General features: G+C 42.0%; 1 protein-coding gene across 4 annotated transcripts in view; it reads right to left on the reverse strand.

The window, feature by feature from the left end:
* The window catches only part of FNBP4 (formin binding protein 4), a 45,861-nt gene extending 30,153 nt beyond the window's left edge, over window positions 1–15,708 (reverse strand). The window contains exons 1-8 of one of the 4 annotated variants that reach the window (XM_072790747.1): window positions 15,355–15,708; window positions 14,360–14,449; window positions 8,438–8,574; window positions 7,900–8,086; window positions 4,224–4,371; window positions 3,959–4,001; window positions 1,927–2,268; window positions 796–1,006 (exon numbers count right to left, since the gene is read on the reverse strand). In XM_072790747.1, the coding sequence (XP_072646848.1) occupies window positions 796–1,006; window positions 1,927–2,268; window positions 3,959–4,001; window positions 4,224–4,371; window positions 7,900–8,086; window positions 8,438–8,574; window positions 14,360–14,449; window positions 15,355–15,586 (1,390 nt within the window). In that variant the 5' untranslated portion in view covers window positions 15,587–15,708. Of the gene's footprint in view, window positions 1–795; window positions 1,007–1,926; window positions 2,269–3,958; window positions 4,080–4,223; window positions 4,372–7,899; window positions 8,087–8,437; window positions 8,575–14,359; window positions 14,450–15,348 lie in introns of all 4 variants that reach the window. The other 3 variants (XM_072790745.1, XM_072790744.1, XM_072790746.1) reach the window with 3 other exon arrangements.
* Between the last annotated feature and the right edge of the window lie 5,583 nt (window positions 15,709–21,291).

The following is a 21,291-nucleotide window of genomic DNA, read 5'->3' on the forward strand; positions in this document are numbered from 1 at the left end:
AAGAAATGTGTGGGAAATATCAGAAAGGGATACAGAACGTAAAGACTGCTAACTCTGGGAAACGAACTAGGGGTGGTAGAAGGGGAGGAGGGCGGGGGGTGGGAGTGAATGGGTGACGGGCACTGGGTGTTATTCTGTATGTTAGTAAATTGAACACCAATAAAAAATAAATTAAAAATAAATAAATAAATAAATAAATATTTTTGGATTAATCATCAAAAAAAAAAAAAAAAAGAGAAAATATCTATACCACAGAATAATTTTAAATGCTTTAAGTGAAAAAAGTATGTCCCCTAACAATCCATGTGGTTCATCTGTGGCAAAAAATTACATATGCACATGTGTACACTATACATACATACACGACTAGAAAATGAATATAGAGGGAAAGGTTCTAGAAGGATATAGGTAGGTAAAGGACAGCAAAAATAGACCTCAGGGGTAGGGAATAAGAATAGGGAAAAGATTAAGGGAGACTTTTAGATTTCTACTTCGTATTATATATTGTGATTGAAAAAAATTTCAGGGCAGCCCTGGTGGCTCAGTGGTTTAGCGCCGCCTTCAGCCCAAGGTATGATCCTGGAGACCTGGGATCGAGTCCCACGTCAGGCTCCCTGCATGGAGCTTGCTTCTCCCTCTCTTTCTGTGTGTCTCATGAATAAATAAAAATCTTTAAAAAAATAAAAGGCTCAAAGTGTTATCTCCTCCTTTTTGCTAAAGAGGGAACCAAAGAAGGGTAAAGATTTCCCTTTTGTATCTTTCAACTCTGAAAGTTTAATGTAACACATGTATTACCAGTTTCTCCATTTTCTGGAGTCTCCCGTCCAGTTTTGCTAGAACTCCGGCTCGTAGATTCTGGACTTGTAGCTCGAACAAACATCTTCCATTTCCCCCTTTTAGACATAAGTCTACGCATTCCATCCTGAGATGCTGGCTGGCTGATGTCAGAACATGGACTAGACCCTGACACACTACCATCTCCTTCCTCCAAGGCTCGTAACTCTGCCTGTGATGGACATGACAACAAAGTTGGAGTGTCATTAACTGTTTATCAACATTTAAGAATTTGTGAGTACCAAGAATGAGAACCATGTGTTACAAGAATTAAATTCTTTTGAGGATAGAAATATTTCTTAATACATTTTTCCATGAGAGCCAAGCATTATATGCTTGTATTTTATTACTCAGTAAGTTTACTCATGATTGTAGTTAACAATTATCAATTTGAAGGGGATAGATTCTAAGGGATAGGTTCTAGAGATCCACTGAGACAAATTTTCCAATACATGAACACAATAGATAAAGTCTAGCTTAGCTTGTCCCTCTCCATAGCTTAAAATTTTTCAAAAGGGGGAAAGCTTCAAGATATTGCTGTCATAACACCTGTTAAGATTTTGCTCATACTCAAAGTAGCAGATGAAACTGTTTCAAGAAAAGTCAGGACAGAAAATAAGTAAAAATCAACCTCTCAATCAGGAAAGTTTCCTGTGGACCATCTTTTTTGAAAGGGAAGCACATGAAACTACTGGTTCCTCTTAATTTTACAAAGCCCATGTAGTAACTTTGCAAACAATGCCATGGATGATCACTGGAAGTCAATCTATACTTTATTGTGTTAAAAACCAAGTTATCACCAAGAATTTACAATGCTCATTTGTTAAGAAACTAAATAAAAGATACGTTACTCACTGTATCCAGCTATCTTTAAATCAGAGCAATATGAGTATTTATTAGTTGTCAACTATCAAAAGCATCATCAGGAACCAAAAGAACTACAGCTTCATAATTTAAGTTTTTATCGTGTAAGCTTAAACCTATCTAGAAAAAAAGGTTAAGGAAAACATACCAATAATAGTAATACACTGAGCACAATGATACCAGAGTGTAACAGTACTGAGGGGAGAAAAAGCATTTTAAAATACTTACTTTTTTTCTTTCCAAAACAAGCTCCAGCTCAAGGGTATCTTGTTCCTCTTCTTCTTCACTTTCTCCAGATTGAACAACACTGCAAAGATCCTCCTGAGAAGGGTCTTCCATGTTGTCTAATGTAATTTCCTGTGGCTTTACTATTGTTGCTGCTTCTTCTACTGTTGTACTGGTTTCTTTCACTTCTGAAACTGGCTCTGCTTCTTTACAAATTACTTTTCTTCTCCATCTTTCTTCTTCCTCTTTTATTCCCTCAGGCAACAAAGGAGCAAGCAGTGATGCTGCCACCCCTTTCTTCTCCTCCTCACTATTTGAGAGAGCCTGAATTCCTTCATTTACTTCCTATGAAAATTAAAATAATCTCATTTATTAAAACAAAACAAAATCTCACCCAAGTATATATCCAATTGTTTATGCCAGAAATGACGATTTTTCAATCACTGGATATTCTTAAAAACCACTAACTCCCAAAAGGTCAGTACATATATTTGTACCATTCTCTTCACATGAACGTATCATGAACACTGTTTACTTTAGAAAGTACTATTGGACTAGAACCTACTTCTGGATGGGATTCATACATATCCTCCCCTCTATTCTCCAAATCTAAAGGCAGGTTAGCAGAAGCAGAATTTAGGGACACGTAGGTGGCTCAGTGGTTGAGCGTCTGCCTTCAGCTCAGGACGTGATCCTCCGGTCCAGTATCAAGTGCCGCATCAGACTCCTTGCAGGAAGCCTGCTTCTCCCTCTGCCTGTCTCTGCCTCTCTTTGTCTTTCATGAATAAATAAAATCATAGAAAAAAAAAGCAGAATTTAAATAATTAAGATCTGGGGATCCCTGGGTGGCTCAGCGGTTTGGTGCCTGCCTTTGGTCCAGGGTGAGATCCTGGAGTCCTGGGATCAAGTCCCGAATCAGACTCCCTGCATGGAGCCTGCTTCTCTTTCTGCCTGTGTCTCTGCCCTGCTCGCTCTCTCATGAATAAATAAATAAAATCTTTAATAAATAAGATCTGAGTTTTGTCAATTCAACATATGACTGGATAAATAGCCACCCTCTGTATAATGACAGAAATGCTAGAAAGGTGATTTAGAGGAAAGGGAAATAATTCTAAAATGAAATGTGATTATACTTAAAAGCACCCATTTCCTCCTTTGGGTAATACTTAGTCTACCTCCCTCCTAGAGTTGCAAACACCAAATTATTCTAAAAATATGTATGTATAGGTTTATTTTTAAGTAAACTCCACACCCAACGTGGGGCTTACACTCACAATCCTGAGATAAAGAGTTGCATGCTCTATCAACTTGAGCCAGTCAAGCACCCCCTGAAAGTACTATTCTGAACTGGAGAAGGAAATGGGAAGCCTTGCCTGCTTGGCTGCTCACACATCTTTCAAATGACCCAATGAGCATGGCACCCTAAGGTTCCAAAAAAACCACTGAACTGGATGGATAACTGTCATAAATGCTACACATTAAATATAAACATTAGATTAAATAAAGCTTTGGGATCCCTGGGTGGCGCAGCGGTTTGGTGCCGGCCTTTGGCCCAGGGCGCGATCCTGGAGACCCGGGATCGAATCCCACGTCAGGCTCCCGGTGCATGGAGCCTGCTTCTCCCTCTGCCTATGTCTCTGCCTTTCTCTCTCTCTCTGTGTGACTATCATAAATAAATAAAAATAAAAATAATAAAAATAAAAAAAATAAAGCTTTAAAAAACGGCATTTATTCTATTTTTCATAGCTGGTTGTAAAATATTAACAGAAGGGTTTTTGTATTTAAGATTTTATTTATTTATTCATGAGAGACATGGAGAGAGGCAGAGTGACACAGGCTGAGGGAGAAGCAGGCTCCATGCAGGAAGCCCGATGTGGGACTCGATCCCAGGACCCCAGGATCATGCCCTGGGCCAAAGGCAGATGCTTAACAGCTGAGCCACCCAAGGGCCCAATAGAAGATTTCTATACCTGTGCCAGTGTAACAAATTCTTTAGATTTGAAATAAGCAAATGAAATAAGTTGGTAAAACTAACCTTTTTAACTTCTCGCTTTGCTATCACTGGTCCACTTTTACTACTGGAAACAGAAATGTTTTTCTCTTTAGTATACACGTCTGTATTAACCACAAAATTAGCTTCAGCACCTGTTACAGAACTAAAAACAAACAAAAAATATGTATATATGTACACACACACATATATATACACATACACTTAACAAGACAAACAGAGGCAAATATTATCAACAAAAGAGAAGACTCTAACTTCCAAGTAATTTATGTTTCAAGTCTATTCTTACCTGGGCTGGTAATGTTGTAATCCCTGTACCTGGGTGGCAAGATACTGGGGTAACTCCCAAGTCACTTCATTCGTTTGTGTGTTCCAATAATAATAGCATCCTGTGTTCTCATCCCAGACTTCCTGCCAATCTCCCATCTCAATTCCAACTATAAGAAAATAAAACAAATTTTAAAAACACTTAAAAAGGACAAATTTCTCATCAACAAAACTAAAGAACCACCTACTGAATGGGGGAAGATATTTGATAAATGGTTAATACCTAAAATACAACTTGACGGGATGAGCACTGGGTGTTATTCTGTATATTGGTAAATTGAACACCCAATAAAAAATAAATTTATTATTAAAAAAAAAAATACCCAAAATACAAGGCAGCCTGGGTAGCTCAGCGATTTAGTGCCACCTTCAGCCCGGGGCGTGATCCTGGAGACCCGGGATCGGGTCCCATTTCAGGCTCCCTGCATGGAGCCTGCTTCTCCCTCTGTGTCTTTGCCTGTGTGTGTGTGTGTGTGTGTGTGTGTCTCATGAATAAGTAAATAAACATTTTTCTAAAAATTGGAAAAAAAGAAAAAAATACCCAAATACATAAAAAAAACTTACACAACCACCAAAAAAAATCCAATTAAAAATGACATACAAGGGGATCCCTGGGTGGCGCAGCGGTTTGGCGCCTGCCTTTGGCCCAGGGCGCGATCCTGGAGACCCGGGATCGAATCACCCATCAGGCTCCCGGTGCATGGAGCCTGCTTCTCCCTCTGCCTATGTCTCTGCGCCTCTCTCTCTCTCTCTCTCTCTGTGACTATCATAAAAAAAAAAAAAAAAAAAAAAAAAAGACATACAGGGATCCCTGGGTGGCGCAGCGGTTTGGCGCCTGCCTTTGGCCCAGGGCGTGATCCTGGAGACCCGGGATCGAATCCCACATCGGGCTCCTGGTGCATGGAGCCTGCTTCTCCCTCTGCCTGTGTCTCTGCCTCTCTCTCTCTCTGTCTGTGACTTAAATAAATAAATAATAAATAAAATATTAAAAAAAAAATGACATACAAATGGCTGACACATAAAAGATGATCAACACCACTCATCATCAGGGAAATGCAAATCAAAACTACTAGATATTATCCCATATCTGTCAGAATGGCTAAAATCAAAAACAGAAGAAACAACAGATGTTGGTGAGGATGTGGAGAAAAAAGAACCCTCTTGCACTGTTGGTAGGAATGCAAAGTGGCACAGCCACTATGGGAAATAGTATGGAGATTCCTCAAAAAATTTAAAATATAATTTCCGATCCAGAATCACACTACTGGTTATTTATCCAAAGCATATGAAAACACTAGTTTGAAAGGATCATATACACCCCTATGTTTATAGCAGCACTACTTATGATAGCTAAATTATGGAAACAGCCCAAGGATCCATCAATAGATAAAGACATTTATATATATACACATACACACACACACACACCCAATGGAATATTATTCAGACAAAAAAAGAATGAAATTTTGCTCTTTATGGGATGCCTGGGTGGCTCAACAGTCAAGCATCTGCCTTCGGCGCAAGGAGTGATCCTGGAGTCCCAAGATCAAGTCTCATATCAGGCTCCCTGCACAGAGCCTGCTTCCCCCTCTGCCTATGTCACTGCCTCTCTCTCTCTCCATCTCTCATGAATAAATAAAATCTTAAAAAAAATTTTTTTTTTTTTTGCTATTTACAACAACAGACAGTAGAGAGTATAATGCTAAGCAAAGTTCAGTCAGAGAAAAACAAATACCATATGATTTCACTCCTGTGGAAGTTAAGAAACAAGTGAGCAAAGGGGAAGAAAAAACAAAAAGACAGACCGAGAAAAAGACTCTTAACTATAGAGAACAAACTGATTGTTACCAGAGGGTAGGTAGGTATGGGTAAAATAGGTAATAGGGATTAAGAAATGCACTTATGAGCATGGAATAAGGACAGTATTGCTGAATCACTATATTGTAGACCTAATACTAATACAGCACTGTATATTAACTATACTGGAATTAAAATTAAAAGTGACTCTTTTCCTCCCCAGCTGCTTGAACCTCGGCTGCCATCATGAACACTGTAACTATCCGGACCAGGAAGTTCATGACCATCCGACTGCTTCAGGGGAAACAGATGATCATTGCTGTTCTTCACCCCGGGAAGGCAATAGTACCTAAGCAAGAAATTCGGGAAAAAACAGCCAAAACGTACAAGACCACACCAGATGTCATATTTGTATTTGGATTCAGAACCCATTATGCTGGTGGCAAGATAACTGACTTTGGCATGACTTATGATTCCTTGGATTATGCAAAGAAAAATGAACCCAAACGTAGACTTGCAAGACATGGCCTGTATAAGAAGAAAAAGACTTCAAGAAAACCGCAAAGAGGGATCCCTGGGTGGCGCAGCGGGTTAGCGCCTGCCTTTGGCCCAGGGCGCGATCCTGGAGACCCGGGATTGAATCCCACGTCGGGCTCCCGGTGCATGGAGCCTGCTTCTCCCTCTGCCTGTGTCTCTGCCTTTCTCTCTCTCTCTCTATCATAAATAAATAAAAATTAAAAAAAAAAAAAAAAAACCGCAAAGAACGCAAAAACAGAATGAAGAAAGTGAGGGGGACGGCAAAAGCCAACGTTGGTGCTGGCAAAAAGTGAGCTGGAGATTGGACAACAGGAGGAGTAAGGATTCTGCAGTGGCTTTATCTGTGGTGATTGTGCAGATTTTTTGTGAGAGGACTAATAAACTAAGAACGTTAAAAAAAATAAAAATAAATTAAAAATAAATTAAAAGTGGAAAAAAAAAAAAGCACAAATTTCAGATAATTCTGACCTCCTATCCCAAGTCAGCTCAAAGCTGTAACAATCTAACACAGGGTTCCTCCGTAACACTGTTAACTTTTGAGCTAGGGATGCCTGGGTGGCTCAGTGGTTGAGCGTCTACCTTTGGCCCAGGGCATGATCCTGGAGTCCTGGGATTGAGTCTCACATTGGGCTCCCTGCATGGAGCCTGCTTCTCCCTCTGCCTGTCTCTCTCTCTCTCTCTCTGTGTCTCTCATGAATAAATTAAATCTTAAAAAAAAAAAAAAAAAAGATTGAGGCTGGATAGTTCTTGTGGTGGGGGCAGTCCTATGTAGTGTTTAGCATCCCAGATTCTACCCACTAGATGCATTAACAATTTGCCACCCCCTGTTGTGACAACCAAAAATGTCCTCAGACATTGGCAAATGTCCCCTGGGGATCAACTCCTTCTCAAATCATCTTTGCACACATGGCTCAAAAAAGCAGTTTGATAGTCCAAAAATATATTTTCAATGCTCCCCTCCCCAATTTCTAAAACAATGGCTTTTACTATTCACTTGACCTAACTCCAACTGGTGAAAAGGGCAATTTTTTTTCTTTTTTGCAATTATTTTTCAAAAGATACAATTATTATCCTAGTAATTCTCAGAGAAAACAGTCCTCCTTATCTTTCAAATAGTGTATTTAATAGGCCAGAATCCTAAAGTCTCAAGCTAAAGGATACAAGCTTTCATCTTTGGGAATCTCAATGCCGCCTACAACACCTTTAAAGATGGCACTTTAGATTTCTTAAAAAAACAAAAAATTAAAAATCAAAAAATCAAAGGATAAAAAAATAAGTAAATAAAATCAAAGGATTAAACTTACCTCCTGCTAGTGAGCACTGAGTATCATATTGCCACCCTGCTGTTTGAGTTGAGTCTGTTCCATTTGAAGTAGTAGAAGAAAGGGCAGATGTTGTGGATTCCTTTGGCTCTGGTCGAGGTGGAGTTGGAGGTGGAGCAGAAGCTCCTATAGACGATGCAGGCTGAGGAGCTGTTATAGCATCAATCTCCTTTAGAATGAAAACATTAACAGATGCATTAATAACCTCAAAACCAGAAAACAGGAAATGACAATCACCATTAAAAAAAAAAATTCTACGTGATCAGTTCTCAACTTTTTGAATCAAAACTCTCATCTTCCAATTACATAAAACCTCCCAAACCCTTTAATTATCCATTTTCCCCCTCTGTTTACAAGCTTTACAAAAAGAGAAGAGAGCAGTGGGGAGGACTAAGGAAGAGAGATGGAAAGGGAAAAGAAGGGAGAGGGAGACATTGAGACTGAGAAAAGTAGGCTAACCACCTGGGATCCAGGTCCCAAAGTGGCTTCAGTAACTAAAAATCCAAAAAGCACCACTAACCGCTAGGAAGTTGGCCAATGTACTATCAATATCAGCTGACTGGTTTCCATTCGCCTCTTTAGACTGTGCTGGTTTTTCTGAAACATCACTCTCATCATCATCACTGTCAGCATATGCACCAAGTAAGCACAGACCTCCTAGAAATAAAATGGTAAACAACATCCTTAACAACAATGCCAGTATGCCCCAGAAGTACTCCAAAAAAAAAAAAAAAAAAAAAAAGACATGGTTCTTCAGAGATTTCATTTTTTTTTAAAGAGAATTTATTTTTATTTATTTTTTTTAAAGCTTTTATTTATTTATTCATGAGAGACCCACAGAGAGAGGCAGAGACACAGGCAGAGGGAGAAGAAGGCTCCATGCAGGGAGCCCAACGTGGGACTTGATCCTGGGTCTCTAGGATCGCACCCCGGGCTGAAGGTAGCGCTAAACCACTGAGCCACCCGGGCTGCCCAGAGATTACATTTACTACAGATTAGAATACAACCTCAAAATTAATCATCACTGAACTACCAGAAAGATATACATTGCATTATGCATTTAGAGCTAATAAAATCATCCACATAGCCGCTTGACATCCTTCTCAAAATACACACTCAATTTCAATTAGCCTCATACTCTGTCAAAAATAGCACATAGTAGGGGATCCCTGGGTGGCTCAAAGGTTTAGCACCGCCTTTGGCCCAGGGCATGATCCTGAAGACCTAGGATCGGGTCCCACATCAGGTTCTCTGCATGGAGCCTGCTTCTCCCTCTGCCTGTGTCTCTGCCTCTCTCTCTGTGTCCCTCATGAATAAATAAATAAAAGCTTTAATTAAAAAAATAAACTTAAAAACAATAAGTAAAATCTTTAAAAAAAAGCACATAGTAAATCGTGATTTTAGAATTTGTTGCTTTATCTGCCCATCTCAAACAAGCAATTAGGGTTTAGTAGATGAAAACAATGAGTTTTTAAAAAAAATTTTAAGGTTTTATTTATTAAAGAGAGAGCAAGAGCACAAGCAGGGTGAGGGGCAGGGGGACAGAGTGAGTAGCAGACTCCCCACATAGCATGGAGCCTGATGGGCTCCATCTCACAACCCTGAGATCATGACCTAGGCCAAAGTCAAACACTTAATAGACTGAGTTACCCAGGCACCCAGAAACAGAAATTTTTAAAATTAAAATCATTTTGAATGATTTCAAACAAGAAGCATCAAATCATAATAGAATTCAAAGTGCTAGAACCAAAACAGACAACAAAAATCCAGCTAGAACCAATCATCAATGTCTTCCTTAAACTCAAGAGGTATCAGGTATGGCCTCTGTAATGCTGTGCTATGTATGTTATTTCTTTTTGTATCACCTGTGGCACAATTAAGCAAGCACCTATGCTCTTTTTATAGATCATTTTATTATAATAGGTACATTAAATGTTAAACTCCAGCTAAGCTTTCAGCTATCAATAAGACTAAATTTCCCAGTGCTTTGTAACATTCTATGTTCTCAATAAGTATTTGGCAAATGAACAGATTTATCAGGAAGTAGATAAAATCCAGTTTTATCATAATTCCATAGATCAATTCATGGGATCACTTAGAAATAAACATAAATTGCTTCATATAGTAGTTCACATTCATTGCTTCAGTCATTTAAATCCTGCCTTCATTAGTTTTAGTATGTAATTAAATCCTTACACTAAAATACTAATTTCTAAAATATTTAAAACTGATTAGAAAAAAATGATTAGGAAGATTTTTTTTTAATTTTTATTTATTTATGATAGTCACAAAGAGAGAGGAGAGAGAGGGGCAGAGGCATAGGCAGAGGGAGAAGCAGGCTCCATGCACCGGGAGCCTGGGCCAAAGGCAGGCGCTAAACCGCTGCGCCACCCAGGGATCCCGATTAGGAAGATTTTTAAGTGGACATCTGACAGTGTTCCACTTTTCCGGTTACCAAATATTTTATTTCTCATCATTTTGGGGTACGTCAGTCAACTTTTCTGATTTTCTGAACAAGAGATAATAATAGCCTTGTAAGAGTAGTAATACAAAAAGAGGCCTTTCTGGGATCCCTGGGTGGCTCAGTGGTTTAGTGCCACCTTTGGCCCAGGGCGTGATCCTGGAATCCCAGGATCAAGTCCCACGGCTCCCAGCATGGAGCCTGTTTCTCCCTCTGCCTCTCTCTCATGAATAAATAAAATCTTAAAAAAAAAAAAAAAAAAAGAGAGAGAGAGAGAGAGACCCTTCTGTATGAAAAAAATCTGCACTTTAGTATTAACACTGATTTTTTTTTTTGGGGGGTAAGGTTGGGGGAAGGAAGAAAGGATGGGAAATTTGTATTTTTACATAAAAACACTTCTTACAGGGCAGCCAGAGTGGCTCAGAGGTTTACTGATGCCTTCAGCCCGGGGCCTGATCCTGGAGACCTGGGACTGAGTCGGGCTCCCCACATGGAGCCTGCCCCTGCCTCTCTCTCTCTCTCTCTCATAAAGAAATAAAATTAAAAAAAAAAAAAAAAAAAAAAAACCCTTCTTACAGATGATCATGTATGTAATCATCTGAATCACTAGCCTTAATCCTACATCCTTTGGTAAAAGGTTGCAACCAGGTGAGCTGCATGGAATTTTGATTACAAAATTCCCCAAGCAGGGTAACTTCCCATGCTTAAAGTTGATCTAACAGTCAATAGGTTTAGCCAAGGCTCCACCTATTCCTTTTTTGCTGTTTAAAGATCTTACTTTAGGGGCACCTGTGGCTCAGTCAGTTGGTTTGATTAAGTGTTGGCCTTTGGCTCAGGATGGAGCTGTCAGGGCTCCCTGCTCAGCAGTCTGCTTCTCCCTCTTCCCCCTCCCCACTGCTCATTCTTGCTTGCAAGCTCGCTCTGTCTCTCTCTCTCAAAAAAAATAAATAAGGGCAGCCCCACTGGCGCAGCGGTTTAGCGCCACCTGCAGCCCAGGGCGTGATCCTGGCAACCGGGAACCGAGTCCCACATCGGACTCCCCGCATGGTGCCTGCTTCTCCCTCTGCCTGTGTCTCTGCCTCTCTCTCTAGCTGTGTCTCTATGAATAAATAAATAAAATCTTTAAAAAAAAAAAAAAAGATAAGATCTTAAAAATAGAAAAAAAAAGATTTTACTTTATTTGACAAAGAGAACATGCGTGTATATACACAAGCAGGGGAATGGCAGAGAGAGGGAGAAGCAGACTTCCTCCCTGATTGGGGAGCCCAACAAAAGAGGTCAATCCCAGGACCCTGAAATCATGACCTGAAGCACCCCAGATGCTTAACTAACTGACCCACCCAGGCTCCCCTCAATTATTCCTTTTCTCTTCACCTCAGAGCTTTTCACAGTACACACATCAAACCACTTACAAGCTAATAACAATGAGTATTAAATAGCAAAGTAAATGAAAATGATTAAACATAGTATTTTGGAGAAATAGGCATATTTAATATTGTAGAGACAACATAAATTATTTAAGAATAATCTGATCACATATACCAAGAGCCACAAACCTCTTCAAATTTCTTAATAAAATCTTGGGGGGGAAAAAAACAAAAAAAAAAGGATGCCTGGGTGGCTCAGCCATTTGGCCCCTGCCTTCAGCCCAGGGCATGATCCCGGGATCCTGGGATCAAGTCCACCATCGTGCTCCCCGCAGGGAGCCTGCTTCTCCCTCTGCCTGTGTCTCTGTCTCTCTCTGTCTCTCATGAATAAATAAGTAAAATCTTTAAAAAAAAAAAATCTTACAGCTAGATAATTCCATCTTTGAGAATATAACCCCCAAAATAACTCAAAAATTATTTTCACACAAAGCTTCTGGCATCTTTATTTAAATACATGGAAGCGGGCAGCCCCGGTGGCGCAGCGGTTTGGCGCCGCCTGCAGCCTGGGGTGTGATTCTGGAAACCCAGGATCGAGTCCCACATCGGGCTTCCTGCACGGAGCCTGCTTCTCCCTCCACCTGTGTCTCTGCCTCTCTCTTCGCTCTCTCTGAATGAATAAATAAATCTTTAAAAATTTAAAAAAAATTTAAAAAAAATAAATACATGAAAGCTGTACACACCTCAAATGCTCTCAAATAGGAGACTAGTAAAGCAAATTACAGCACAGTACCTGATACAATATTAATTTACGATTAATCAGATCATTATAAGACTACATGAAATACTGCTAAGGGGACAGGGGCAGCCCCGGTGGTGCAGCGGTTTGGCGCCGCCTGCAGCCTGGGGTGTGATCCTGGAGACCTGGGATCCAGTCCCACATCAGGCTCTCTGCATGGAGCCTGCTTCTCCCTCTGCCTGTGTCTCTGCCTCTCTCTGTCTATGAATAAATAAAATCTTAAAAAAAAATATGCTAAGGGGACAGAAAAGCAAGTCGTGAAATGTATGTAAGTTCTAATCACACCTGTGAAAATTAGTTCATCATTGATAAGGAACAAGCATGAATTAGTCTATCACTGATAAGGGACATTCCATCATTGATAAGGAACAGAATGATAAAGTCATAACTATTATGTAAAGTTGTTTAACTAAAAATAAATAAATGAATAAAAGACTTACAGGACCTATCCCAGACTACTATTGAAATGTTGTTACTACTTAAAACCAGAGGAAGCAAGGACATTCTTCAGAGCCATAGTCCTTAGCTGCTGCTGTTTTGTTTTTGTTTTTTTTTTTTTTTGAGGAGTGTTGACTGCACAAACCTCAATAAGCACAACCTGCAAATCAACTAACTACATAGATAGAAAATAATTTCTTAGGTGTATACCTTTCTTGATAAGCTTCAAACAGTAACTGTCATATTTCTAGCAACTGTTAACATTTGAACAGTGGTTTTATTTCTTCTGGTAACAGAAACTATTAACATTCAATAGGATAAAAGTATCATAGTAGTCTATTGATCTAATTTCAGAGCTTACTCTGAAATTTTTCTTGGAGAGTTTCACATGCTATTACCATAATATTCTTCTTCATGAAAGCATTAGATACTCTTGCTCTACTATATTATAAAAGCATATTTTAACAATTTTTTAAAAGCAGCAAATGGAAGAGTAGAACGAGCATCTATTTTTTCAGGTGTCCTATAGCACAGAGAGAACTCCAAACTGAAAAGAATCAATTATCAGGGGCAGCCTGGGTGGCTCAGCGGTTTAGTGCCGCCTTCAGCTCAGGTCGTGATCCTGGAGTCCCAGGGTCGAGTCCCACATCAGGCTCCCTGCATTGGAGACTGCTTCTCCCTCTGCCTGTGTCTCTGCCTCTTTCTCTGTCTCTCATGAATAAATAAATAAAATATTAAAAAAAAAGAATGAATTATCAGTTATAAGATATTTAGTATCAAACATATTTTGATCTATAAAGAAATGCACATGGGCAGCCCCGGTGGCGCAGCGGTTTAGCGCCGCCTGCAGCCCGGGGTGTGATCCTGGAGACCCGGGATGGAGTCCCACATCAGGCTCCCTGCATGGTGCCTGCTTCTCCCTCTGCCTGTGTCTCTGCCTCTCTCTCTAGCTGTGTCTCTATGAATAAATAAATATAATCTTTAAAAAATAATAAATAAATAAATAAATAAATAAATAAATAAATAAATAAATATTAAATAAAAATGCACAGAATGAAAGACATCCATGGAACACCAAGATAGTGGGGAGCCAGAAAACCACCAAATAGCATTAGAAGAGAAGTAGCACAAAGTATTTTGGGTACAGGGAAAAAAGCAACAAATTTTACGTTGGTTAAAGTGTATATACCAGCAAGCCCTCAGACCAAAAAAAAAAAAAAAAAGCTATTTTTATTCTCGGAAATTTTACATTTCCATTTTATGGGAGAATGTGTAATTTAACCACACTGAAGCGTTCAATGAAATACTTTTTATAAAAGCCCAATTTGATCCTTATGAGAGACTTTGGAGAAAAGATGGGAGGAAAAAACAAAACTGTACCTGTTGCTTTCACGGCTGTAGGTCTGGTGGTCATGACTGGTTTAGGAGGATTCTGAACTCTGGGAACCTCCACCACCACTTCCTGTTCATCTGGATTTTTAAAAAGGAACAAAAGAAAACTAATCTGCCGGTGGACTAGAGAAAACAAGATAACAACATAATCTTCGATTTGACCTTTCAAGTCTAAATTTCACCAATTTGAAAACAGGGTGCGTAAATCCATCACTGACCCAAATAGTGGGGGAGATGATAAAGAAGCGGAGAGCTAGACTCTTCCACGTGACTAGTGGCTTTAACATTAAGAACAGGACTACGATACATCAAAGTACATCTGAAGTAATTCGAATTTTTAAAAATACACACGCACAGAATACATCTCCGGGCTCCGATCGGGCCTTTACAACACCACAGGGATAGCGCCGGAAACGGTCGCCGACTTCTCGGGCATCTGGCCCTCGAAGGAGCACTGAACAGCTGCTCTTAATCCAAATACGGTTCCGGGGAGAAACAAACAAGTACTTCGGAACCCTCCAGTTCTACTTCTCCCGGAATTTGAGGGGTACCTGCCAATTCGGAGCTACGTTCGCCTTGGCCGGCATTAATAAAATGAGTTTGCTCACTCCCGAACTCATCCTTCTTCACGAAGGGGAAAGCGCAGGACGTGTGGAAAAGGCCAGGCTCCCGGTCACCGGGCCTCGGATGCAAAGCTCGTCCTCTCACCACCACCCCCTAAGTCACGCAGACCCTAGCGTGCACGCTGAGGAGACTCGGGAAGCCAGGCCCGGCCCTGCGCCAGAGATGGCGCCGCCGGCCCCTTCCGCCGCCCTGAGGCCCCCAGCCGTCCTCCCCTCGGGCCCCACGCAGCAGGCCGCGGTGCGGAGGCAGCCCGCGCGCCCGGGTTTCTCTTCGTGCCAGGGCCCTGCCGTAGGCCGCAAGTCCCGAGCTCGAGTTTTGGACGCCCCACCTGAGTGTCGGGGCCCCTTGCGCACCTTTACCTTCTGAAGGCGAGTCTTCTGGGGCCGCGGCGGCCGTAGTCACCGTGGCCGTCGTCGTTGTGGCCGGTGGTGCCGCCGAAGCTGGCTGGCTCGGCGCCGCCGCCGCCGTCGAGTCCGGTTCCGTGTCGGGTTCCGGCTCCGGATCCCTGCCCGGCGTGCTGCTCCGGGGGCCCGGCGGAGAGAGCTGCAGGATGGGCCTGCGGCCGGGTACCGCCCGGGACTTCTTCCCCATCGCGAGCCCGAGCGCGAGCCGCGAGCGTCGGCCAGCCGAGAGGGGCGGGCGCTCCGCGCGGCGCTGCGTAATCAATATTCATGCACCGCGACACCGCCTCCTGAGAGAATCCGCTTTTAACCGGCGGAGCGCGCGCCCGCGCAAGCGCCTTGGGCTCTTTACGCTAGTCTGGCTCCGCCCCCCGAGAGGGGAAGGGCGGGCTTTACCCACGCTGCTAGACGATTGGCTATTTTGATCTATTGAAGGAACCAGAAGCCAATGGAAAAGGGAAAAGAGTGAGCGTCAAGCCAATAGCGCGGAAGGGCCTGCGTTAGAATGACTTTCCATTACGTCGGACTCCACCCATGCGTCTTCTGCGGAGTCTTTTTCTTTATCCTCTTGTCCTCCATCTTGCCCTTCTTCTCTGCTGGCTGTTCGTTGTTTTTTGATTTGTTTTGTTTTTGTCCATCGGGAAGCTTTGCTGCTTTTCGGGCCCTTCCCGCCGTTTTGTCCTGATTATTGTGGCTTACTTTGGGTTTGACGTTGAACACTAAATAAAATAGTGGGTCTTTTATGCTTTTGTGAGTTTTTTTTCTTAGAGCACACATTTGATGTTTGAGGTTTACGTTCCTTGAGCCCTCGCCCCTCCTTGTCTCCTTCCCTACCCCGGAGCCGGCCAGTCGATCGCGACCTACCGTGCGGCATCACATGGCAAAACTGCGTTCCTCAAGACCTGGGGCAGGCGTTATGGCAACCTTGCATCTCGGTGCTGAGCTCCTCCCCAGGGCTCACGTCCTACCCCTGTATCCGTTTCCCTCTTCCTTAGCCTAAGAAATTGGGTGGTATTTATTTTTATATCCCCAGCAGCTCAGGTCTTACTGGAGCACACCAATACTATCTAACATTTACTGGGCACTTATTATGTGTGAGGCACTAAGCACTTTCACAAGTACGATTGTATTTTATTCTCCCCACAACCTTGTACGGTAGGTAATCATGATCCATAATGTATAGATGATCCCCCGGGACGTGTGTGTGGGCTTTTTGTTTTGTTTTGTCTTAAGATTTTATGTTTAAAGGCAGCCCCGATGGCTCAGTGGTTTAGCACCTGTCTTTGGCTCAGGGTGTGATCCTGAGGACCTGGGGATCGAGTCCCACGTCGGACTCCCGGCATGGAACCTCCCTCTGCCTGTGTCTCTGCCTGTGTGTGTGTGTGTGTGTGTGTGTGTGTGTGTGTGTGTGTGTCTCATGAATAAATAAATAAAATGTATAAAAAAATTAAAAAGATTTTATGTTTAAGTCATATCTACACCTAAGTGCAGCTCAAACTTACAACCCCGAGATCAAGAAAGCGTATAACCCAGATGATGTTGATGACGTTTTGGAATGTGTGTGAAGTTTGGTGGGGTGAGGCCTGAGAAGAAAGAAAACTCTTGAGAGGTCTTTGGTGCAAAACAGTGGGTTTATTTATTTTTTTAATTTTTATTTATTTATGATAGTCACACACAGAGAGAGAGAGAGAGGCAGAGACACAGGCAGAGGGAGAAGCAGGCTCCATGCACCGGGAGCCCGATGTGGGATTCAATCCCGGGTCTCCAGGATCGCGCCCTGGGCCAAAGGCAGGCGCCAAACCGCTGCGCCACCCAGGGATCCCAAAACTGTGGGTTTATTAAAGCGGCCCGGGTGGCTCAGCAGTTTAGCGCTGCCTTCAGCCCAGGGCGTGATACTGGAGTCCAGGGATCAAGTCCTGCTTCCCTCCTGCATGGAGCCTGCTTCTCCCTCTGCCTGTGTCTCTGCCTCTCTCTCTCTGTCTCTTATGAATAAATAAATAAAAATCTTAAAAGAAAAAAAAAAAAAAAAGGATGGGGACAGGACCCATGGTCAGGAAGAGCGGCTGCCCCAGGCCTGTGAGGAGTGGCTAATTATATACCTGGGAGTTGGGAGGGGTTTAGGGATAGCATACTCTCTATGGAATTTTGGAAGCAAGTTTTCCAGGACATTGAGGGGGCTAGGTATTGTTGGGAAAAGGTCACTTACTACCGTCTAATAAAACCTGAGTCTTGAGACCCTTCAGATGTATATATTGGTGGGTCTTATGTTTGGGGGATGATTGCCAACCCGTATCTTGGGAAGTACAGGTAAAAGGAAATTTCTAAAGGAATTTTTTAAAAAGATTTATTTATTCATGAGAGACATAGAAAGGCAGAGACACAGTGGGAGGAAGAAGCAGTCTCCCCGCACCCAGGCGTCCCTCTAACGGAATTTTTATATGTTAGAGTAGACTTACAGGAGCCTGGGGGTCGGGCTAAGATTGCCTTTGCCCTTAGCAAAGTATTAACACTGAGGCAGTTGAGTCTGTAGAAGAATGTCCCTTTGCCTGTTTCAAGGACTTGTCAATGTGCTGCCCAGGCTTGTGCTTTGTCTTCAGCTAGTCCTGTGTTCCTCCATCAACGTCCTGTCCTGTAGGGACTGAGCCAGCCAGGTGCCCCCAAATTGGTTTTATGTTATTTATTTATTTATTTATTTAGAGGATATGGGAGGGGAAGAGGGAGAAAGACCCTCTGCCTGTGTCTCTGCCTCTCTCTGTGTGTCTCTCATGAATAAATAATTTTTTATAAGGGGGGGTAGGGCAGCCCCGGTGGCCTAAAGGTTTAGCACCACCTTCAGCCCAAGGTGTGATCCTGGAGACCCAGATGGAGTCCCAAGTCGGGCTCCCAGCATGGAGCCTGCTTCTCCCTCTTTCCTGTGTCTCTGCATCTCTCTGTCATAAATAAATAAATAAATAAATAAATAAATAAATAAATAAATAAAATCTTTAAAAATAATAATAAATAAAATAGGGGGTAAGAGGGAGAAAGAATCTCAAGGAGACTCCACATTGAGCACAGAGCCCAACTTACAACCCTGATAGCCAAAATCAAGAGTCAGACACAAGTGTGCCACCCAGGTGCCCCTTAAGTTGGTTTTTTATTTTTATTTATTTTTATTTTTTATTTTTTTTAAGTTGTTTTTTTAATCGCTACAGTCAAGGTAAGTCTCAAACTCGACCTCAGGATCAAAAGCTGCATGCTCAAAAAAACAAAACAAAACAAAACAAAAGCTGCATGCTCTTGTGAATGAACCAGCTAGTTTTTGAATGCAAAAGCCATGAAAACAGTGACTTGTTCATTTGGTCCCTGTTTATGAAATGCACTTTCCGGAACATAAGCACTGAATTTTTAAATGAATATAGTGCATGAATATATACAGACTTGAAATAAGTAGCAAGGGTTCTTTTGTGTCTATAGGACAAATATCTGGATTAGTGTCCTGAGTTTATTTATTTATTTTTTTTTTTGTTTAAAGATTTTATTTATTTATGAGAGAGAGAGAGAGACAGAGGCAGAGACACAGGCAGAAGGAGAAGCAGGCTCCATGCAGGGAACCCAATGTGGGATTCAAACCCGGGTCTCCAGGATCACAGCCTGGGCTGAAGGTGGCGCTAAACCGCTGAGCCAACCGGGGTGCCCCAGTGTCCTGAGTTTAGATTTCCAAGATTTCTGAAAAATTAGCAGCTAGAAATGGGAGAATTTTCTGTTTTGAAACTGTTAGCAGTTTTCTGACTTATTTCTTGAGGGAAGAAGCATTGAAATATTGTAATTGCACATAGGAGTTCTGGAGCTAAACATCTGAATTCAAACCAGCTTCAGTACCTTTCAGATGTGGTTGCTTGGACAAGTTTGAGTTTCTTAACAACTGTAAACTTGTTTCAGTACTGTAAAATGTGTAAACTGTAAACTTGTTTCAGCTCTGTAAAATGCCAGTAACAGTATTCATAAGGTTATTGTGAAGTTTAAATTAGATCCTAGGGATCCCTGGGTGGCTCAGCAGTTTAACTCCTGCCTTTGGCCCAGGGCATGATCCTGGAGTCCCGGGATCGAGTCCTGCGTCGAGGTCCCACTGTGGAGCCTGCTTCTCCCTCTGCCTCTCTCTCTCTCTCTCTCTTTCTCTCTCTCTCTCTCTGTGTGTCTATCATGAATAAATAAATAAAATCTTAAATAAATAAATTAGATCATAGTTTTAAGATCTTTGCCTTGTACCAGGAACAAGATAGGTAATCGTCATATGGTAGCTATTATTACTATTAATAAGACTTTTGTTTACACAGAAGGGTAGATGCTATTATAAAACTGGCTGGAGGGACACCTGAGTGGCTGGCTCAGTGGTTGAGCATCTGCCTTTGGTTCAGGTGTGATCCTGGGATTCGGGATCAAGTCCCACATCAGGCTCCCTGCAGGGAGCTTGCTTCTCCCTCTGCCTGTGTCTCTGCCTCTCTCTGTGTTTCTCATGAATAAATAAATTAAATAAAATCTTAAAAAAAAAAAAAAATAAAACTGTCTGGAACCAAGCTGAGATTATGAGCTAAACCAGAGTGCACAGAAATGGGAAGGTTTTTATCCTTGGGGGAAACTTACATTTCTGGAGGTGACTGAAATAACTATAATATTTATAACCAGGGTTCTCAACCCTGACTGTTCACAGAACCATCTGGAGAGTGAGTGCTAAAGCAGTATAAAAATCTAAATCAGGATTGGGGGTGGAAGTACAGAGCCCATATCAATTTTTTTCTTTTAAAGTAAGCTCTATGTCCAGTGTAGACCCCAAGATCAAGAGCTGCAATCCACCCAGGCACCCCAATATTAATTTTATTTATTTATTTAATCCATTCATTCAATTATATTAAAAGTTTATTTATTTAGGGACACCTGGGTAGCTTAGTCGGTTCATGTGCCTTCAGCTCAGGTCAAAATCTCAGATCTCTGGATCCTGGGACTGAACCCCCCACCCCCATTGGGTTCTCTGCTAAATGCTTCTTCCGCTCCCTCTGCAGCTCCCCCGCCCCCCCAACCCCGCCCCACTCATGCTTTCTTCTCTCAAACAAATTTTAAAAATCTTTTTTAAGGGCAGCCCGGGTGACTCGGCGGTTTAGCGCCACCTTCAGCCCAGGGTGCGGTCCTGGAGACCCAGGATCAAGTCCCACATCAGGCTCCCTGTGAATGGAGCCTGCTTCTCCCTCTGCCTGTGTCTATGTTTCTCATGAATAAATAAATAAAATCTTTAAAAAGGGGGCAGCCCCGGTGGCCCAGAGGTTTAGCGCCGCCTTCAGCCCGGGGTGTAATCCTATCGACCTGGGATCCAGTCCTACATTGGCCTCCCTGCACGGAGCCTGCTTCTTCCTCTGCCTATGTCTCTGCCTCTCTCTCTCTTTCTGTGTCTCTCATGAATAAATAAATAAAATCTTTAAAAAATAAAAAATAAATAAGAGCTCTTTAGGTTATGCTAATATTTAGCCAGGGTTGAGAACTACTGGCTTTTGAAGGAGACATATTATGCTATAATTGGCTTCAGAGAAGGTAGGATCTGTACCAGGTATAGGCAAATTGTAGTTAAATCAGCCTTTTAAGGGGTTCTAACAAACAAATGTATTTTTTAAAAGATTTTATTTATTTATTTATTTTTTTTAAAGATTTATTTATTTATTCATGAGAGACACAGAGAGAGGCAGAGACATAGGCAGAGGGAGAAGCAGGCTCCCTGCAGGGAGTCGGATGTGGGACTGGATCCCAGAACCCCAGGATCACCTCTGAGCTGAAGGCTCAACTGTTGAGCCACCCAGGTGTTCCCTACAAACAAATTTCAAAGACTATGTGAGAGAAACCATATGTAGATTAAGCCTGAACTATTAT

The sequence above is a fragment of the Canis lupus genome, chromosome 21 (genome assembly GCF_048164855.1).
Source record: "Canis lupus baileyi chromosome 21, mCanLup2.hap1, whole genome shotgun sequence".
NCBI classification, from domain to species: domain Eukaryota; kingdom Metazoa; phylum Chordata; class Mammalia; order Carnivora; family Canidae; genus Canis; species Canis lupus.